Here is a 22,237-nt window from a genome sequence, read left to right on the forward strand (position 1 = left end):
AACTTCAATCTTAACGGATGCAAATTAAATAACTAAAGAATTTAAATGACCTTATTGTTTTTTCCTTTGGATTTGGAATTGACATTAGAGGGTTGGACCCTAGAGAATTGTGCTTAATTGCCTGGATGTATCACCACTTTTTTTTTTTCATTTTTGATTTTTTTTGATCCACCCTAAGGTAGTATGTTTTATTTCTGTCAATTTGCAGATTGTCTTTCTTTGTTTCTTTCTTTGCAGATTGTCTGTGGCTATGCACATACATTAGTGTTAACAGATGAAGGTCACCTATATGCTTGGGGAGCTAACTCTTATGGCCAGTTGGGTACTGGCAATAAAAGCAATCAGTCTTACCCTACTCCAGTCTCTGTGGAAAAGGACAGGTAATACTTGCATTTTCAAGAAATAATCATGCAACTTCAATGAGCAAGGAGTAGATGTGGCAGAGAAGTACAAGGAATTACCACTTTTATTATTCTCTTCATGACTTTGCCGGGGGCGGGGGGGGGGGTTGAGTGGGTAACAAACTCTGGATTTGTGACTGTCAGTGTAGGGAACTCCCAGCGTGAAAACTCCATTTACTAATATTGACCTGTAGTTTATCTGTAACTTGTAAGAGCACTGAGAAATTAGTTGCTTTTGGACATGGGGGCAGCTAGTACAAAAGTATGGAGACAGGAGACGAAGTGTCATGGGTGAGGAACAGCAAGCCCAGTATGATTGGATGGTAGAGTACATGAAGTTACGCAAACATAGTATGAGAAGGATTTGTACCAAACAAAGGAGTTTATATTTTATCCTTGAGATAATAGAGAATCACTGGAATTTGTTGAGTCAGAGAAGAGTTGTAGTGCGTGGGGACGAGGGGAGTGGTGACAGGGCGTTGACATGCTTAGACCTGCACCTCAGAAAAATCTGGCAACTGTGTGCAGGGTGATTTGAAGTGGGGAGAGAGTAAAGGAAAGCAACCCTGTTAGAGATCATTATCTAGTCAAGAGGTAATAAAAGCCTGAATTAGTGTGATGTCTGTCTGTATGAGTAGAGAACAGAGGTTTATGCATGAGATATACTGCGAAGGTAGAAACAAGATTTGGCAACTGACTGGATATACGAGGTGAGTGGGGAGTGGAGATTAAAACCTAAGAACTTGTGTTACTGGAGTGACGGTAGCACCCCCCCCAAAGGGAAAAGCTCAGGAAAAGGAGAAGTTTTAGAGAAAAGATAATAAATTTATTTTTGGATGAGTTGTGTAAGTAAGCATTTAGCAATTTCCTATGGACGGCAATTAAGATTGACAATGAAAACAGACAATTTGTTTTGAGGAATAGTGACCATTAACCAACACCTTTTAGGGAAGCAATTTAATTCAGTCATTGAAGGCACTAGGGAAGATTCAAAGTTTATTTTAAACAAAGTCTGTGATCTCATGCAGCTTGCATTCTTAATAGAGGTCATATATCTTAATAAGGTCATATATATCTAAGAGGCAGAGCTGAGATTAGAACCACCTTCTTTTTAAAAACTTTTATCTTTTCAATTAATAAAAAACTATTTTTCTCTTCCCTTCCAACTCTTGCCACTCTATCAGAAAAAAGAAAAACAAAAATTATATAACAAATATGCAGTCAAATAAAGCTAATTCCTGCATTAGTCATGTTCATAATCTAGTTACCAAGTTCTACCAAGAACTTTCTTTGTAATCTTCAGGGCTACTCCCCTAGTTTAGTTCTTTATCACTGTACACCTGGAATATGAGAGGCTGTCTTCTAATTGCTTTCATGACCTCCAATCTGTCACCCTTCCTATCTATCCCGCCCAGTGCTGCCATGGTAATTTTCTTAAATCTTTGTTTTCATAATTTGATTCAACAATCAAAAAACATCTATCATAATTTGCACCCAGAGAGTTCAGGGATACTTGGTGCCAGGACCTCAGTTCAGATATTGGCACTGCCACTTTATCTCCGTGGGTCTCAGTTTCCTTATCTGTAAAGTGAGGGGGTTGGACCAGATGACCATAAGTGGCCAACTCTAAATTTATGATCCTATGATTATGCTGTTTGCAGAACATTTTAGCCCACCTTGATCTCTTGATAAGTGCTCATAAGAAAATTTAAAAGGCCTTGTTCATAGAACACAGAATTTTAGATTTGACAAGGCCCTCTGTGGCCATATGTTCCCACCTGTATCTGAAAAGGAATTTCATAACATTCTTGACTAGGGGTCATCCAACCTAAGTATTGGTGCATACATTGTAGCTTCCTAGACCCTAGACCTGGTAACCCCACAAGTGTTATCTTCTTAAATGCAGAGACCATTACATTTTATTTGGATCCCTAGTATCTAGCACCATGTCTTGAATATAGTAGGCAATTAATGAATGATTGTTGAATCAAATTATGAAAGCAAAAATTTAAGAAAACTAACATGGCAACACTGGGTGCGATGAATCGGAAGGGTGACAGATTCGAGGTCATGAAAGCAATTAGAAGACAGCCTCTCATATTCCAGGTGTAAAGTGATAAAGAATTAAACTAGCAATGTAGCCCTGAAGACTACAAAGAAAGTTCTTGGTAGAACTTGGTAACTGGATTATGAAATGAAGGGAAATAACCAGTAATAATAAGCCTTGGTTTTAGAACCAAGGTGGCTCAAACAATGGTGGCCAGTGAATGAAATTTTAGTCAGACACCATATGTGCTAGGGATACAAAGGAAGACAAAAAAAAAAAAAAAGGAGGCTCGAGTGGGAAGATGACACGTTTTCTCTTCTGCTTTTGATGGTAGATTATTAAAGACAGGTCGCGTAACTAAATTATCAAAGCACCATGTTATCCATAGGTTGTTCTGGGAGTCACCTAATGGCCTGCCCCAAAGTTACTTCACCTGGGTCTTTTGCATAATGATGTCATAAGGCCTCACTCCTCTGCATAAGAAAACAGAAGCCAAGAAAAGAGTCAGGGATTTTTGTGGAGCATCTCTTTCAATTATTCAATTTTTGATTTAAAAAATTTTTCAGTTAATAAGCATTTATTTTTCTTTCACCCCCAGAATCTCCCCTCTGTTGGAGGAGGGAGAGAAAAAGAAAAAACCCTTATAACAAATATGCACGGTCAAGCAAAACAGATTCCCATGTTACTGCCTTTGCACATGTCCCTCCCACCCCCCAACCTATGTCTGAAATACTCTTCCTCCTCAACTCTGCCTCTTAGTCTCTCTAGCTTCCTTCACAGCACTGCTGTGGGCCTGTCCCCACACAGGACCTCCCCTGACTGCCAGTTGTTAGTGCCTCCTATTCTTTGAAATTACATTGTATTGCTTTGTATGTACATTCTATTTTCTTCCCTGTGTATGTGGTATCCCCTTCCTAATAAAAACGGCCTGTAAGCTTCTTGAGGGCTGGAATGTTTTCACTTTTGTGCCTAGCACAGTGCCCTGCATGTTGTGGATATTTAATATACAGTGAATTGAACTGAATTGAACAAGAGAAGTTTTCAGAAAAATTTAAAAATGCTTCCTTCTGTTTCTTGGGTTGTTTCAGTTTAATTGGAAAGTAGGATCACAGTAAGATGTTGTATATGTGCATACCAGCTGGGAGGGCTAACAGCCATCTATAGGGCCTTGTAGCAGTCATATTGAACCTGCTCGGAGACAAAGTAGGTGTCTCATTGTGCAGAAGCCAGTAGGGTATGGGGGGCCCACCCCAGGATGCCTTCAGCTTTGGGGGATACCTTAAATCAAGATACAGTGTGGACAGGCCATTGAATGAATCCTGTGGAATGAGAGGCACAACTTTGGCCTCCTCCTCCGCCGCTCGGCTGACCGTAGCATCCCTGTGTTTGCTCATGACCTTTAGAGTGATCGAGATCGCAGCCTGTCACTCTGCCCATACTTCTGCAGCCAAGACCCAGAGTGGCCACATTTACATGTGGGGCCAGTGTCGAGGCCAGTCTGTGACCCTTCCACACCTCACCCATTTCTCCTGCACGGATGATGTGTTCGCCTGCTTCGCCACTCCGGCCGTGTCGTGGCGCCTCCTCTCTGTTGGTGAGTTCCAGAGCATCTGATTTGGGGCGGCGACTGAGGAAGTATGGGGGATGGAGATGGTGACTTCACTTCTGAGATGTGCTGTTTGAGTGAGGGGCAGCCATGAAACCGTGGATGAGCTATTTTCCTGTGATAATTCAGAGCAGGAGAAGCACTTTATGCCTGAGGGAGAGAATGTGACTGGGTGGGCTGGCCAAGCTATGAGTCTGTGAACTGAAAAGCCTGTTTCCCTTAGACTGGAAATTCTTAAGGGATCCATCAACTTGGTTTTTTTTTTAAAGATATTTTGGTAAGTATATTTCAGTATAATAGGTTTTCTTTGTAGGCCTGTATATTTTATTACATGTATTTAAGAACATTCTGAAAAAGGGTTCAAAGACTTCACCAGACTGTCAAATATGACACAAAAAAGGTTCAAGAGCCCTACTTAAGACCTTCCCTGGAGCTAGGGGAGCCATTGTCTAATGGGTCCCCAAAATGGTTTAGGCATATCCCACCTGACATCATTAATTGGTTCAGTAAAACCTTAACATTAGGTGATACAGTGTTACCAGGGCAGTTCCATAGGAACTGTGGAATAGTCAACCAATTGATGTTAAGGGGAGTTAATAGCACTCAGGCCATAGTACTAGCTTGGATTGTCATGACTTACCCATTTTGCCCATTGTATAATTGTCCAAATGGCTTGATCATAGCCAAAAGTAAAGAAGTAATTGGTTTGTTGCATATCAAAGATATTGCAAAATGGTATTGGTTGGGATAATACTATGTGAAATATATTTTGGAAGCATTAAGCATCTGTGAAAGGGACCACATTTATCTCATAAGTTAAGTTTAAGTATTTTTAAATAAACAGTCCAAACTCAGGCTAAAAGAACTTCTTTTATAATATTATTGATAAATTATTAATACAGCAAAATATTAATGTGCTTATATCACACCTCATATAAATTATGTATTAATCAAATGACATGCTTATTAACAACATATTACTATTTAATATTTTATTATTAAAGTATGGGTATTCCCACTATCAGTGAAGATATGAACCCCTCTTCACTTTAAGTGATGGTCTTTGGCACTTGCTGTGACCGAAAAAATCAATCACTTTGCAATTAACCTGGTGCTGAAATTCTCTAATGACAGATATACAGTTAGTTTGGCTCAAGCCTTTCCAGCCTACCAGAGTTTATACTCCTCTGATGCAGCCTTCTAGACTCTAACATCATCTTTTTACCATGATGAAACATTTTATAATAATAATATTAGCTAGCATTTACATAGCATTTTAAGATTTGCAAATGATTTAGGGGATTATTTTATTAAAACTGTTGTTCATATATTACTAGGCAACCGGGTGGCTCAGTGGATTGAGCCTAGACCTGGGGTCTGGAAGACCTGATTTCAAATGTGGCCTCAGACAATACAGGTGTGATTCTGGGCAAGTCACTTAACCTCTGTCTGAATCAGTTTCCTCAGCTGTAAAGTAGGGATAATACCTGCTTCCCAGGGTTAATCAACTAAGATAATATATGTAAAGTACTTTGTAAATCTTATGTTATATAACTGCTAGCCGATATAATTACTTTAAGATTTATAAAGTATTTTTTGAAACAATCCTCTGAAATAGGTAATATAAAAAATATGTCCCTATTAGGAAACTGAGGCCCAAGAGTGATTTGCAGCTTTCAGGTATTGGAGCCTGCAGTGAAACTCTGGCCTTCTGATTCTTAAGCACTTTACTCTGTGCCACCATCTCTTCATTTAAGACATTTCATGTTGTGCATAAAAAGTTCGCTGGAATTGTTTCCTGTTTAGGAGAACTTGAGCAGGAGTGTGTGGTGGAGTTGAGGAATAGGCGAGGGGGAGCTTGTCTACAGCACATACAGAGAAATCCTAAGGGGAATCTTCTCATTAATTGGGAGTGGCACTGTGACATTCTAAGATCTAAAGCTTCTCTTGTTGCCCTAGAGCCGGATGACCACCTCACAGTAGCTCAGTCACTAAAGAAAGAGTTTGATAACCCTGAAACTGCGGACTTGAAATTTCTGGTGGATGGAAAATATATTTACGTGCATAAGGTCCTTCTCAAAATTAGGTAAGGAACAAATTTATTATTCTGCCTGGATGGAGTTGGTTCATTCATTAATTTGAGGACACTAACTGTGAGCGAGACACTGTACTCGGTGCTGTGGGGAATCCCAGGAAGTATAGGTTGCCCCAAAAGTCTTAGTGTAGTTGTAAGTTTGGGGGATAACTCTGTATAAGATGCAGTCCCAGGTAGCAGAGAACCTACAGTGTAGTACGGAAGTCAAGATGTATATATAGAAAACATGGAAAGAACAGTACAAGGCAGCATAGGTTTAAGTGACCAAATGTAAGCTCATTTCTAGTAGGGATTATTTCATTTCTTGTGTTTCATTGCCACTTGAATGCCTGGCACATAGTAGGGGTTTAACAAATGCTTGTTGATTGATTAATCATTGAGAAAAGAGAGTAGATGAAGGTGGTCAGTGTTTTTTGAACTGTAGGCTATACTCTGTGATCTTCTTTATATTGGTGTAATAATTAAATGAGATATATCTGAAGTGCTCCTGTAAACTTCAAAAGCTATGTGTGTATGTGTGTGCATATATTATTACTGTACATATTGTTTTCTTCATCTTGCTCATTTAATTCTTCATTGATTTGTGCTAATCTTGTTCCTCTGTATTCTTTATATTCATCAATACTTAGTGCGTATTGTTCTAACCCACATTCAAATCCAGCCTCAGACACTTACCATCCGGGCAATTCACTTAACCTCCATTTGCACATACCTCCCATGATTATTGTATCAAATAAGATATTTGTGATAATATTTAGATATTTTTAAAATTTTAGGTATTTAGCAATTTACAGACCTTAAAATACTCTCTTAAAATTTATATGCTGGCTGTTGTTAATGCCATTATTATTTATCATTATATGCCAAAATGTTTTCAGTCATTCCCCAAGTGATGCTCACCCATTTGGTTTCCATTTCTCCCCTAGTAGAATGTAAGCTCTTTGAGGGCAGGTACTATCTCTTTTTTGTTTTTATTTCCCCATCACCTAGCACAGTAGCTAGAACCTAGCAGTTGCTTAATAAACATTTACTTGTTGATTGGTTGATTTCTGCACAAAGACTATTGCTCTGGGCCTCCTTTTTCAGGTGTGAACATTTTCGTTCTGTATTGAATGGCAATGAGGATGACATAGTAGAAATGGATGAATTTTCATATCCTGTTTACCGCGCCTTTCTGGAATACTTGTACACAGACTGTATCAATCTCTCTCCAGAGGATGCAATAGGTAATTATCATGAGAGTTATATTGTACCCGTAACATAGTAAGATGTTCATCCTTTATGATAAGAGCACAGAAAGAGAAGCCCTGGGCGGGGTGGGGGCGGTCCAGTGACTTGGGCCTTACTTGTCACACCTCTTTCCCCTTCTTCTGCTTTATGCAAACAAGGCAGTGAAAATAAGTTAAAGTCCCAGATCATTATTACTGGTGTTATTAATGGTTTTTGTTGTGACCGTTTCAGACATGTACCAACCATAACCCATAGCTGCCACAGGGACCACCCATAAGACATTTGCATTCTAAAAGAGACATGACACAGCTAATAGGAAATCCTTTGCAAATCGACTCAACTACACACACACACACACACACACACACACACATACCTTTTAAAAAAAATCCACCACCCTAGCAAGGGTAGTTGAAGTAGGTTGATGTTTGAAATTAATTCTTCCTAATTAATACTCTCACTTTCACTAGAACTGCTAGATCTGGCTACATTTTACAGAGATAACCGGTTGAAAAAGCTCTGTCAGCAAACTATTAAGCAAGGGATATGTGAGGACAATGCCATCGCTCTGCTTTCAGCTGCTGTGAAATATGAAGCCCAGGTAAGAAGAGAGATTTGGGAGATGGGTATCTGAGGGGGCAGCCACAGCTTTATGGAACTGCCGCCTGATCTTGAACTTCATGGGTCTGCTGTGAGCTAGGCACCTGCCACAGTGTATGTGAAGTGCTTGGCAACCATAGAGGTTTATATGAATGTGAGATATTGTTAGTGTTGTATTTGGAATGATGACCAATTAATCAATTGATAAGTGCTAACTAAATGCCTATTTAATGCAGGGCACTGTACTGGGCACAGCAGATACAAAGACAAAAATGAAGCAGTTCTTGCCCTTAACAATTTTATGTTGTGTGGAGGAAAAATAGATACACAAAAATGTATAAAGAAAATATATGTGTATATATGTCTATACAAAATATATACTTCGTGTCTATACATGTATATATATATATATATATGTATGTATGTATATATATATATATATATATATATACACACACATCATATAAAGTAAATACAAGGAACTTCCCAGGGGAGATTTTTCCAAAAACCCCAGCTCCATGAGGAATTTGGATAGTTGCTTCAAATTTATGCTCAGTGTCAGCTGCCAAGACAGAATTTGCCCACATTTCATCATTGTGGCCTAACCACACATGATGTGCTTGGCTTAAAAGCAAAGAACAAGGAGGTATAATATTTACTCGTGGTCCTCTTTACAATTTCTGTTGTCTTCTCTTAGCATTTTTTCATTTAAAATAAAGTCTTTTGCCTCTTTGATTATTAGAACTGCCCAGAAGTGTAGGCTGATGTATTTGAATTTCCACAGATTGCTTAAATTTAAAAGTCAGTGCCTTCTCCTGTAATAAAGGCACTGGGCTTTACCAATTTAGTGACCTATTTCCCTTCATAGGAATAATTCTAAATAATCTGAATTTTAGCTGATCTTTTCACTGATGGGGGGTCTCCACTATGATCATTTGTATCCTGTTTGGTTTTTGGCTGGCCATTGGCCGTAACCTGTTATTACTTTGTTGTAGTGTGAGTCTTGGCTCTGCTTTTTTACAAAATCTCATTGCAACTGATTTGATTCTATGTCCAGATTTGTTTGTTGATCTCATTCTAAAAAATTCTCTATCATAAAATCCCATATGGTGGTTCTCAAGCTATTCAAAAGTGGCAGAATTTTTCTAACAAAATTTTGACAAAACTCTTATATTAAAATGTTATACTGTTATTTTTAAAAGCCTCTTGCTATTGATGCCAAGTAACATATTAATTCTCAAAGATGAAAAAAAGTTATGTTTTTAGGTCAATATTCCAAATCTAACATTAAAAAAAAAAACTTTTTAGTGAGATATGTATGTGTGTGATTGCTTGTTATCAGTGTTTGGTTTGTTTTTTAAATTTGGGAGCACCATTGGAAGCAGTATCTTAACTTAGAAGTTACTTTATAGTGTTCATTTTCCATCTGTGTTTAGTTTGGTTCATTTGAATTTGGCAAACACTTAGAAAGCATGTGCCTTCAAATCCAACCTCAGACACTCAAATCTGACCTCATACATTTAACACTTACTAGCTATGTGACCTTGGGCAAGTCACTTAACCCCAACTGCCCTGCCTTCCCCCCTCCAAAAACCAAAAACCAAAGAAAAGAAAGCATATGCCAAGTGTAGTCTGCTGGGTGCTAGAGTAAAAAAGACAAAGTCTCAGCCCTCAAAGAGCTTACAGTCACAGGATCATAGATTTAAACCTGAAAAAGACCTTAAAGGTCGTAAGGTTTAACCCCCTCATTTTATAGCTGATGAAAGTGAGACTTTGCCAGTGTCACAGTGGTAGCAAGTGGCAGAACTGAGAAGTCTACGAGGGTATACAACAGTCTGATATCAAATAGAGTATGATAAGGGCAAAAGAGAGAGAGGCCAAAGTTCTGTAAGAAAATTTGAGGAGGGAGAGATCATTGAAAGTTAGGGGATGATCCATAAATGTTTCATGGAGAAGGTGGATTTAGCTGCTCATCGAAGAAAGAAAAGGATTTCAGCCCACAGAAATGTAGAGGACACTGGCTTGTCCAAGTACACAGAGGTCATTGGTGGCCTTTCAAGTTTAGGGGGAAACTAGTTCGTTTTGACTGGAACACAAAGAGTATTAGTGAATGAACAACTAAGTGCTTACCATGCGCCAGGCATCACACTAAATACCTAGGATAACAAATATAAATAAAAAGAAAGACATGGCTTGCCCTCAGGGAGCTTCCATCCTAATGGGAAAGACAATGTCTGTAGGGATACCAGTCAGGGAGAAGGGATCATAGGGAGATGAACTGAACGTGCCCTTTCCAGCAATGCTGGGGATGATTTGGTGACTTCTCAGAACTAGAGTCGGGAGGGTGGGTTTGCAGATATAAAATGACCCTGGAAAGGTAGCTTGGAAACAGATTATGGGAGAACTTAAGTACTAAGCTAAGGACTTTGTATTTTATTTTACAGGTAATCAAAATTTTGAGCAGAGATATATTATTAGGTAGATTATTTTGGGAGTTTTATGAAGGATGGATTTGTCAGGGGAGAAAACGGAGACAAGGAGAATATCAGAAAGCTCTTATAGAATAGTCCAAGCAAGACATACCTAGGGAAGGGCCTGAATCAGAGGGAGGGAGGAAACACATGACTTCAGTCCTAGAGGTAGAATTGGCAGGACAGGATGATTTTTGTGCTAACTACCTCTTTAATTATGTGACCAGGTACAACAAATCCTGCAATACCATTTTCTTCAGAAAATTCTGTTCTCCTTAGAACAGTTCATAATAAATCTCATCTACCTTTTCTGCAGGTTCAGGTTTTCATAAACTTTGCATTCAGGTAATCACTTATAGAACATATTATTTATTAGAACTGGTTGGATGGGGAGCTCACATTGGGAAATGGTGAGTTTGAGGTATTGGCAGGACTTCCAGGGGGGTGATCAGAGTGGGATATATAGATTTGAGAATCATCTTCACCGTATTAAATTTTAACCATAGGAGTGAGGAGTTTAGAGAGAAAAGAGAAGAGGACCGAGAACACACTCTTTGGAGGCATACACTGGTAAGGAATAGGAAGAATTAAATGGATCAAGGAATCTAATTGGAAAAGAGTAATAAGGTAGAGTAACTGGGAGTGGGCAGTGTCCTGGGATCAAGGGAAGAGGGATATAATAAAGGAGGTAGTGGGCAAAGCTTGTCAGATGCTGCAGAAGATTCAGGGAAGTTGAAGACTGAGAAAATATTCTTGGACTTGACAATTAAAAGGTCACTGTTGACTTTGGACAGGACAGTTTGAGTGGTTGGAGACAGATTACTAGGAGTTGGGGATTGTGTGGGAGGTAAGGAAGTACAAACAAATATCTACTACTTTTTCTAGAACTTAAAGAGTGACAAGGAAGAGATAAGAGGCAATAGCTTTAGGAGTAGGAATAAAAAGTTTTTTTTTTCAGGTTGGTGAGAGCTAAGTATGTTTCTATGTGGAAAGGAAAGAACTAGTAAGAGAGGAAGAGATGTTTTGTTGTTTGTTTGTTTGTTTGTTTGTTTTTTTCAAATAAAAAGCATTTATTTTTTCCTCTCACCTTTCCCCTTACTGGGGAAAAAAGCCCACAAAACCCTTCTAACAAATATGTGTAATCAAGTCAAGCAAATTCCCATATTGGCCATGTACAAAAATGCATATCCCATTCTCCTTGGGAAGAAATTGAAGAATAGCAAGATGGAGCCATCAGGGCAAGGTACCAAAGGAAGAGAGAGTAGATGGAGTCAGGGCAAAGTTGTAACAGAAACATAACAAGGACAGTTCCTCACTTTTTTTTTTTTACTAAAAATTTTGAGAATTTTGTTTATACATTTGCTGTGTTTAGTGTTTATCTTGAAATTCTTACAAAACTCGAAAACAAAAGGTCTTTACAGCTCATAGGGAAGGGTGGCTCATAGGCTGTCCTCTGACAAGAAGGGTTTGATGGGGTTGGTTTTATCATGAGTCCAGAAGCAACAAAAGACATTGTTTCATGGGACATTTGGTCATCTCATATTGCAGCGCTCATCTAAAGTACTTGCAAAAATATGACAAGGAAAAGACTTTCACCTCTATGCACTAATATCTGGAGTAGAAAATGAGAGGGAAAGGGAAATTCTGTAAAGAACTCTTGAAAATCTTCCTTATTAAATCCAAATATTTAGTAATTGCTGTGCAGAGGTGAGCATGGGAGGTGTTGGAAAATATGGCGAAGAAATAAGAAACAAAAAAGTCCAAAATTTTGTGTACCACACACAAGACTCACTTACCGGGTTTCCCCGATAATAAGACCTATCCCGAAAATAAGCCCTCCCCTTACTGTGTAAGATTCCTCTAAAATAAGCCCTCCCCCGAAAATAAGCCCTATTGAGATTGCTACTGTAGTGAAGGTGATCCCCTGCACTACACGCTACATTACGGTACCCTCTGTATGCACTGTCTCCCCGCCATGAAACGCACGCCGCGCTCCGAGCTGCATCCAATCAGAGCTGCAGCAGTGAGCGCGTCATCCTGTTCTTTATTGAATTCATTATTGAATAAAGGTACATTTTTTTGTTCACATTTACCTGTTTATTAAAATTGCTGTCAATGTTCATTAAAATAAGCCCTCCCCTGAAAATAAGCCCTCTGGTGTTTTTCTGTCCAAAAAAATTAATAAGACAGTGTCTTATTATCGGGGAAACACGGTATGTGTATCATGAACACTTTCTTGGAGAAGAGAATCTAATGGTTCTGGACATGGCAAGAGCCAAATCACATAACAAAAATTAAGACTGATTATTATTTAACCAGAAATTATCCATTCCTGATATTGGATTAATTCTGGAATCAGCTGTATACAATCAAACCACCCATTTGTTAGAGAAAAGATCAGATTCAAAACTAGATTAAAAATGAAAAAATAAATTTAGCATCTGATTAAAATAATTTTAATTGAACCAATTTAAATAAGTTGCTGACCCTCAAAAATAAGGAATGGATAGTGAAATGTATGTGGACACAGATTATAACCATATAAACTTACCCAGTGTAAATCAGTTTCCATGAAGAGAACAAAAGAGCCTAGAAACCCTCTCAGCCAGTAAGACTTTTTTCTTCTTGTTAAATAAGAAAACATGATAGCCAAAGACTATAACCAGTTTATATTCATTTTAAAAGTCCATAAGGAGGGAGATGGTTGACCTTATTAGACTTTATTACTTAATAAAATAGTGAGAAGCAATGGAGGGAAAATAAGTTTAAAGAAAGTTTGGCAAAAGAACCATTTAAGCAAAGACATCTGGAGGGTATTTAAAGATGAAACTGGAAGGAGGCTGACAAACCATAATTCAATAAAAATAGTAATTAATGCAGACTATGCAAGCAAAATATGTATATTTCATTGGAGACTTGTTAATGACATCCATGAATATCGAGTAGGTCAAAGAAACTGGAAGGAGGACAAAAATAGTTAAGCATAGAAAAGCTCTATAAAGATGTACATAATAAAATCTTTTCACTATCAAGGATGGTGAGGACACCACATTTGGACTTCAATCTCCAGGCCTAGATGGACAACATGAAGATGGCAGTGGCGCTATAGAGAAGAAAAATGAGAACAGCTTCTCTAGACACAATAGAAATAGAGAAGGTCCATCCTGGAAGTGGCATAATTTTGAGGGATAGAAAGAACAAGTCCAGTTTGTCTTCCACAGGGCAGAGGTTTTCTATCACAACGTTTTCTGAAAGAAAGGAGGATACCAAAGGCATAGAAAAAAAATCTTAGATCTCATTATTATTTTTTTAAAAACCAAATAAACATGAGAATATCTATAATTACCAACTCATATGCTGACTTTTCCATCTCTGAAATATTTTTATGAGAATAATCCACACACACATTGAGGTCACCTTTGATGAAAGTATGCAAAGGGAACATACTGAAATCTTCTGTAATTGATATTCTATGCAGACCATTATTTTGCAGTTATGCAATTGACTGAAAGACATAGAGAATACGGGTTTTACTGGCACTTGTTTGCTAATTATAAAAAGCATTTGATTTAGTAAAACAGAATGCTGCCTTAGAGGCTCTCCTCAGGTGCATATGTCAAAATTATATAAGATTTCTTATATAAGCACAGAGATCATTTTAGACAACCCTCTGATTGTTCATCTCAAGCAAGGCATGAAATGGAGATGTAGGATTGCCAAAGGTGTTTCCTGCTACAGGTGGAGATGACTAGTGCAGGGGCCAGATTGAAGAGGGGGTGTCTATTACTGTAGAGATTCTGCAGGTGCTCCTGTTTGTAGATGACATTCTGCTAATTGTAGAAACCCCAGAATATTGTAGGGCCTCCTCAATGAAAAGAAGTGGGGGGAAGGGAATAAACATCCATTAAGGGCCTAATATGTGTCAGGCACTATGTTAAGTGCTTTTACAAATCTCATTTGCTCCTCACAACAACCTTTGAAGTAGATGCTATTAATATCCCCATTTTACAGATGAGGAAACTGAGGCAAACAGGTTAAATGACTTGCCCAGGTTCACACAGCTAGTCACTAGTGTCTGTGACCAGATTCATAGTTAGGTTTTCCTGATTCTAGACCCAAGCATTATCCTTTGTGCCATCTAGCTGCCCTTATGAGACAAACAATTACTTAAAAGAATTCAGACTAAGTATCCACATAAGAAAAACCAAATGGATAAAGCCTGTTGGTTAGCCTATGGCACACATTTGGATAGATAACCTATAGAACTAGTCCATCAGTACATAGATCTTGGACAGCTGCTGCAAATGGACAATGAGCTGGCCCAAGAATTGAGCAGCAGGAGGAGATCGAGGTGCATTACTTGGGGAAATTTCACAGTTCGTTTAATGAACAAGCTTCTTGCTGAAACATGTCTATTTTCTTAATATCAGTGTTCTTCTGGTGATGTTACATCACCACAATTCACAGAATAGCACAGTCTTTGAGGAATCCCTCAGAGAAACATGGCTGGAAAAAAGGATGGGCCAGTCACAAAACAAAAATAAGAGAGAGAGAACCAATAGTATCCATGCAGTGGATATTAAGAGATAGGTTGACTACTTGTAGCAGATTATGGGAGGATGGGGACAAGAGCCACATAAGATGGACAGGTATAGGTGTGTTCAGATTTCCAGAGTACCGACAACATAGTGTGTGTCAGGAACACTAGAAGTAAACATTAAATGGAGTTGGCTGTGTTTATTCTATTTAGGATTGGTCACTTAGTCTAGATATGTAGATATTTGTTTATTCATTAATTCTGGTCCTTAACACACTTGACTTTCTGTCTCTTTAAACTTCCAGATTTTTGCCTAATTATCCATAAACAGAATGGTAAAACAAAAAAATAGCAAAAACAAACCAATAATTTTAAGAATATGTTTGGGTGCCAGTTATTTTATTTATTTTTGAAGATACCAACACATATTTACTATTACATAATAAATTCGTGATAAGAGAAGTTAAAAAAATAGACACTGTGAAATCTTCAACGATCAGTGTAGTTTCCTCGGATGCTTCACTAGACTGATCTGCTGCTCAAAGCTTCAGAGAGTATTAGAGTTGGAAGAAGGGGCTTTACAGGGCATTTAGTCCAGAGGTGTCAAATTCTGAGTCAGTATGCACCCAACAGGGATCCATTTCTCTTGGAGTTTGATTCCACTGATCTAATCTATCCCCAAAGCTTGATCATTGAACTCAGATCTTACATTTGGATTCCTGGAATCGGTGGACTTTCTGAATGTTTGTCCATTGAGTTGAACTATGCCATCTTTTTTCCCCTCATTCTTCTGCCCCCCATTTTTGCTATTAAAAGTTCAGAAGCCTTTGATTCCAATTATTTTATGCACGCATTTCCGATTGTGTTCCATACATGACCAGACAAGTTCATCCATTGATTCTAGACCAAAAAGAAGCCAACCTTTTGACAGTTACATGATCATTTTTGACATTCTCCTGCAGTTTTCTGATTTTGTGATTTTTCCATATTTGTTGAATATACATCCCATATACAACTGGCAGTAAAGTGGACAGGTTTGTGTGTATGTTTATTCACCTATTATAACATTTTTCTTTCTAGAACCCATTGAACTATTTCTTAGTACCCAAGGGTTTCTAGAACATAGCTTGAGAAATGCTGATATATAAGCACTTCCTTTTAAGTGTCAATCTAACAAAAGAATTCATGTACTTTTTGCTTTTTTGTAAAACCATTAAAATGTGGGTGGCACAATGAAAGAGAACTAGAAATGCAGTGATTTCTAAGAGCATTTTCTAACAACAGTAATAATAATTGGCATTTATATTGCATTTTCAGGTTTACAAACCATTTACCTACCTTATCTCATTTGATCAAATCTCATTTGGTGACTGATTGTATGAGGCTGTCCTCTGATCTAATCCTTTCCAAAGGTTACATTTGCTTTCTTTCTCCTTTGAACAGAGAAAAACCAGTTGCTGGAAGCTGCTAAGAAGGAACCTAGATACCAGTTCTGTCTCTGTCTCTTCTTTTTTTTCCCTCTGCTACTCTCAGAAGCTGTTTACAGCCAGAAATATTTTAAAACACTGAAGGAAATGGAACAGGGGAATGTCCCACTTTTAGCAAAACATGCTTCCTGCTTTCACAGGCTCTTAAAATTGGGAAGGAGAGCAAAGTTCTGCTAGCACGATTCCCTCTATAATATCCTTGCCTCCACTTCCTCTTTTGGACAGCTTCTATCGTCAGGGAATTTTTTCTTAGTTCCGCCAAAATCTGCCTTTGTGGTTTCCTGACTCTGCCCTGTGTGTCCATAAAGAACAAGTCCAGTCTGTCTTCCACAGGGCAGCCCTTTACATTCTTGAAAGTCCCCCTTAAGTGTTCTCTTTTCCAGTCTAATCATCTGCGGTTCTTACAACTGCTCCTTGAATCAAAGAATTTCCAGTCTACACACTGTCCTGATTGCCTTCCTTTGGGCAGATTCCAAGTGTCCTTCATAAAATGGGTCATCTACAATTGAACAGACTGCAAGTTCCCCCTCCCTGGAACAGAGGATTCCATTTGGGATGTGGATAAAGCCAAGTACTGTATAACAGAGTCTGTATGACTGCCCTCCTTTTGGACACTTTCTTTTTTAACACAGCCAAAGATTGCATTCACTGTTTTACCTGCCATGTCACTCTGCTTACTCATTTGGATCTTTTTGGTCCATTAAAATCCCCAAATCATTTTCACATGGTATGTGTGCTGTGGCTTCTACTCAATTGTGTTTAATCTTCAGCGAGCAGATAACTGACTTGCAGCTGAAACCTCCCAAGTGTGATCTCCCCCACCTCTATGTATGATGCTCAGGAGCAAGGACGATCTTAGTTTTTTATTTATATCACTAGCACTTGGCACATAGTGCACACTTATTTGTTGATTCAGTTCTGTAATATAAATAGCAATTGCTGTTATCAGTGAGAAGTTCTTAGGCAGAAATCCAACTTCCACCCACTTCTTGCCTCACTGTAAATATTTCTGTGTATATGGGAACTTTCTTATCAATGGTCTCCTTGGAATGTAAGCCCTAGAATTTTGTCCTAGGTTCTTACTTCTCCATTTTGTTTTTTTAAGATGGAATGGTCAAAACCTCCCAAGATGTTTATCATTTAAGTGTCACCAGTTGGGGCTTCCTTTTTAGTCCTGTCTAGATTAGTAGTTACCCTCATTACATCCTCCATCTTTTGAAGAATGAAATTATCATTCAGGTTAAGTTAGGAGTTTATCAGTTGCTCTGCTCTTAGTTGAGGGCCCACTCCAGCAAAAGTTAAGATAGGTCTTTGCATCTCCAGACAAGGGCACTGGTATTTATTAAGCACATAATATATACTAGGCACTGTGCTAAGTTCTGGAGATACAAATACAAATGAAAAGAGACAGTGTCTTCCCTCGAGGAGCTTTTGTTCTTGTGGGGGAAGACCACAAATAAAGGGGAGCTGAAAAGTGGCAGAGGAGGGGAGAGAATGGAGGAGAGGATGAATGTGCAGTCATAGTGGTGTGGTGTTGAAGTTAGAAAGTCAGCTTCACAGAAGGGAAGAAAATGCAGATTGGCCAGCACACCAGGTGGAACTCACTAATGGGAGAAGGAAGCTGGCATACAAAGCAGATGAATACTCCAGGGTGAGGAGGCCGCAGGTGTTGAGGGAAGTTCTAGAGTAAAACGGTAGCAGGGACAGGTATTGAAGGCTAGAAAGACACATCCAAGAGGGAAATGAAAGTTGGCTGACCTAGCCTTCTCTTCAACATGGCAGCTCCAAGAGTAACTCCTCAATGAGATAAAGACAGTGCAATTCCATGTTGTATCCAACTCTTCATGACCCTGTGGACCTCTATCCATGAAGTTTTCTTGGCAAAGATACCAGAGTGGTTTGCTCTTTCCTTCTCCACTGGCAGACAGAGGTTAAGTGAGTTGGCCAAGGTCACAAGCTAGGAAGTTTCTGAGACTGGATTTGAACTCAGGCCTTTTTGACTCCAAGCCTAGCACTCCATCCATTGTACCACCTAACTGCCATTGTACACATGGCAGTTAATGAACGATGGTTGAATTGAATTGAATATTTAAATACCATATCATGACTATATTATACTTCCACTGCCAAATCTTATTGATTCTATTTGCCCTTATTTTTAAAGGAATAATAATGTTATATTGCACATGACTGATAGGAAATCCAATTTTTCTCCCCTAGGACTTAGAGGAATTCTGCTTTCGATTTTGCATCAATCATTTGACTGTAGTTACACAAACTTCAGGCTTCGCAGAAATGGACCATGACCTCCTGAAGAGCTTCATCAGTAAGGCAAGCAGAGTTGGAGCCTTTAAAAATTGATCAACAGCTGCAGCCAAGAAAGGGACTCCAGTCCTTTCCAGTCCCCGTACAGAAGCTTGAGAAGAACAGCTTTCACTTAATTAATGGCTTGATCAGTTACCCCTAGCAGAGTACACACCTTCTGAGGACAGACAGACGTGCAGTGGGAGTCGACTCTTCTCTCTCAGTCATCTGCCTGAGTCCAGCATTCACATAGAAAGCTGAAAATGAGCAGATGCCGTCATTTCCACTCCAGGTTCAAGCATTCCATACATTACAAACCCTTTATGAGCTTTTTCACTCTTCCTTTTCAGATCACTTCCAACAGAACACCTTTATGTTGGGTTTTGGCAACAACAGCCTCAGGTCATAGGATTTTGTGCAAGCTGTTTCATTGTGCTACAGGTTGACATCATTCTGATGGCTTAACAGGGACAGAGGTTCATTTGCTTTAGGCCCAGAGTTTGGGTCCTGAAGAGAGCTACTTCTGGGTCACCATGATGAAGGAAAAAACAGTATATAACCTTTAGAAATAATGATCTATGTTTGAACAATTGTGGTCAAGAGTCAGGTTCCTCTGGTACAGTCTTCTAGAGATAATGACTAATTCTCTAACATTCATTAGCCTTCATAAAGGCCTCCTCACTAAAAGAATCAAAGGCCCAAGGGCTAACTTTACTATGTTGTTTGTTTTTTAAACTGGGTCGTGAATTCCTCAAAAGGATATATTAAATATGAAGCCTTGATTCTGAATGAATGTTATTCTGAGCTCATCTGCCTTACATATGACAAAAGTATCTTCTGTTTCTCTTTGGGTTGACAGATGTTCTTCCCTTCACAATGATGATTATTATCATGTATATTCCTTCAGGCTTTTGTGTTACTCTGAAACAGGTCAGTTATACTGGAACCAAAAATCCGACTTAAATTTTAATGGCAAAAAAGGACCCAGTATACTCATTTTTTATAGAGATGACTGACAAGATAGTCAGATTCCAGTTCAAATTAAGTTTATCTAATTATGGAATTGAAACCTGAATGGAAACTAACAAGGAAATATAAAAAGTACAGGTCTCAACACTGTATTATGTAAAGGGGAACATTTTAGAGTTAGAAATTAAATCCTCTACTGATCTAATATTGGATAAGAAAGTACTTCTCTACAAATAATAGTAGAATCAGTGTTTTTTGCCCAAGAAGAGAAAAATGAAAAATACTAGCAATTCCTTGCCTCTTACATGCAAATAAATCCATCTGGTATATGCTATTTGTGTTTTCTTTTTTAAAACAATTATTTCAATAGCAGGGAGTTTCAGAGAAGCTGCACCTTACAACATGTATGATTTAACAAGAAGACTATAAGCACCATTCATTTTAGTGCTAATGCTCTCTCACTGTGGTCAATTCTGACCTCTTGATTTCTGCTTTTAAGCACAATATATGTGTATATAAATACCAAGTATATGTGTGTGATACATGAGATGTGCAAATTTAGTCTCTCCACTCCAAACATTTATTTAGACTATTTGTGCCTGACCTATGGTAGAGCCTTCCATGCTCACAGTGGTCTGACCATAGTGATGTCATTTTGGTCTTCTTTGAGAATGAAGGACAGTAACCAACCATGTATGTGTGTGTGCATATGTGTGTATTTTACACACATGTGTATTCTACACGCATGTTTATTAGTACAGTTTTTAAGGTATTAAAGCCTTAAATTACACACAGACTTTTGGGATGACCTGTATACATACACATAGACATGTGTAGATAGATCTCATTCTCTCATTTTGTTTGTTAAATTACTGATGTATCAATTTCCCTGGTTTTTATAAATGATTTATAGGTCATTACCAAAGAAACATTCAGATCTGTGGGAATTGCCTTTTATTTCCACCTTTTATACAAAGCAGCAGGTTGATAAGTCTCATAACCGTCTACTATAGCTTCCTTGCTTGGGTCCAGAGAAGATGAGGCCAATTAGGAGGCTCCCGAATCTCCTCTCCTAACCTTTGTCTCATCCTAGTTACTGGTATCACCTTGCCAGAAGATCTGTTGTTCAGCCATTTCAGTTATGTCTGAATCTTCATTTGGGGTTTTCTTGGCAAAAATACCAGAATAGTTGACTGCTTCCTTCTCCAGGAAGCTTTAATGCTTTCTTGTAACCTTTTATTGACTGTTTTCAAGTCAAAATAGGGACATTCAAAGAAGAACAAAAAAAAAAGCCATCTTTGATTTGTTTTGTCAGTATTCCTCTTAAAAGCATATTGTGAAGGTGAGGGGAGGGAGAAGGTTGGGCAGATTTCTACCCACACTGTAGGTAGACCAGAGCTGCACAACTTGGCAGTAGGAAGGGGCCAAAGTTAAAGCAGGGTAAACTTTGGGGTGCAGACAGGTTAGACGGGACAGACTGATGATGGTTGGTTGTCATGGGTCACTTGACAGGCAGGAGAAGGTTTGCAGTGGCAACCCTACGTTTTTCTCAGACTGCCAGAAATCCTTTGGCAGGCCGCGAGCAACAGTCTGCATGTTGTGTAGGCCTCTGTAGACACCATATGTATGCATCTGGCACCACCTTCCTTTGCTGAGTATTTAAAATACTGCTTATCTTAAGTATGGTTTGTGCTGCTGCTAGCTTGCAACACTCCTACTTTGTGTCAAAGAGAATAGAGGATTAATAAATACTTTTTGATTGGTGGGTAGCAAGGGCTGAAAAGCAATATTTTCCTTGAGGTTTGTTAATACACTTATATCCTGTTGATCATGAGAACTAGATGACCTTAAAAGGCTCTTTCAGTCTAACACTACCCAATTTTAAGGAACCATGCAAATTTTAACAGCTATGGAAAAGGAAAGATTCAAATTAGTGAATGAGGCCCCTGGAAAAGATCAATGGCTCTTTCTGCCCTCTTTTTCCTTGGATTTTTTTCTACCTCTAAGTGTCTCTTTCCCCACAGAAAGGTCAGCTTTTCGATTGGGCTAGTCCTTTAAGAGGCCAAGGAAGGGGGTGAAAAGCAGGTTGTAGGCAATAGAGATTTCCTGGTTTTGCATATAATCCTGGAAATATTCTTTCTTTTGGGGGAAGGAGTTGATTAAATTGATATTTAAAACATTAAAAAGAAAAGGCAGATAAAAAAAGGAGGGTGAATAGGAAAGCCATTTTGCTTCCTTACTACTCCTCTAGGGAGAGTTGGGGTTAGAACCTCCACCTTGTTTCTTTTGTTTACTCACAACTGCTTCATGGTTAGATTCTTTTTTTCAGTGGGGCAAGATATCTTGGACGAAAGGAAAGGAAACAAACATTATGCAGTTACTCTGTGCCAGGCATTTCTGCTTTACAAATATTATCTCATTCAGTCCTCACAAAAACTTGGGAGGTAGGTATTATCGTTATTATTTTACAGTTAAGGAAACTGAGGCAGA

At 38.6% G+C, this 22,237-nt stretch overlaps 1 protein-coding gene across 16 annotated transcripts in view; it reads left to right on the forward strand.

The window, feature by feature from the left end:
* Window positions 1–20,081, forward strand: part of RCBTB2 (RCC1 and BTB domain containing protein 2) — a 56,998-nt gene extending 36,917 nt beyond the window's left edge. For 15 of the 16 annotated variants that reach the window (XM_069063670.1, XM_069063678.1, XM_069063668.1 and 12 more), the window contains 6 exons: window positions 238–380; window positions 3,852–4,042; window positions 6,014–6,140; window positions 7,236–7,375; window positions 7,850–7,980; window positions 18,695–20,081. In XM_069063670.1, coding sequence (XP_068919771.1) covers window positions 238–380; window positions 3,852–4,042; window positions 6,014–6,140; window positions 7,236–7,375; window positions 7,850–7,980; window positions 18,695–18,835 — 873 coding nt within the window. In that variant the 3' untranslated portion in view covers window positions 18,836–20,081. Of the gene's footprint in view, window positions 1–237; window positions 381–3,851; window positions 4,043–6,013; window positions 6,141–7,235; window positions 7,376–7,849; window positions 7,981–10,956; window positions 11,021–18,694 lie in introns of all 16 variants that reach the window. The other variant, XR_011163478.1, reaches the window with a different exon arrangement.
* Window positions 20,082–22,237: the final 2,156 nt, after the last annotated feature.

Source organism: Petaurus breviceps, unplaced genomic scaffold (assembly GCF_028583685.1).
Source record: "Petaurus breviceps papuanus isolate PSGF00001 unplaced genomic scaffold, PetGlider_PUasm1.0 90594, whole genome shotgun sequence".
In the NCBI taxonomy this organism is placed as follows: domain Eukaryota; kingdom Metazoa; phylum Chordata; class Mammalia; order Diprotodontia; family Petauridae; genus Petaurus; species Petaurus breviceps.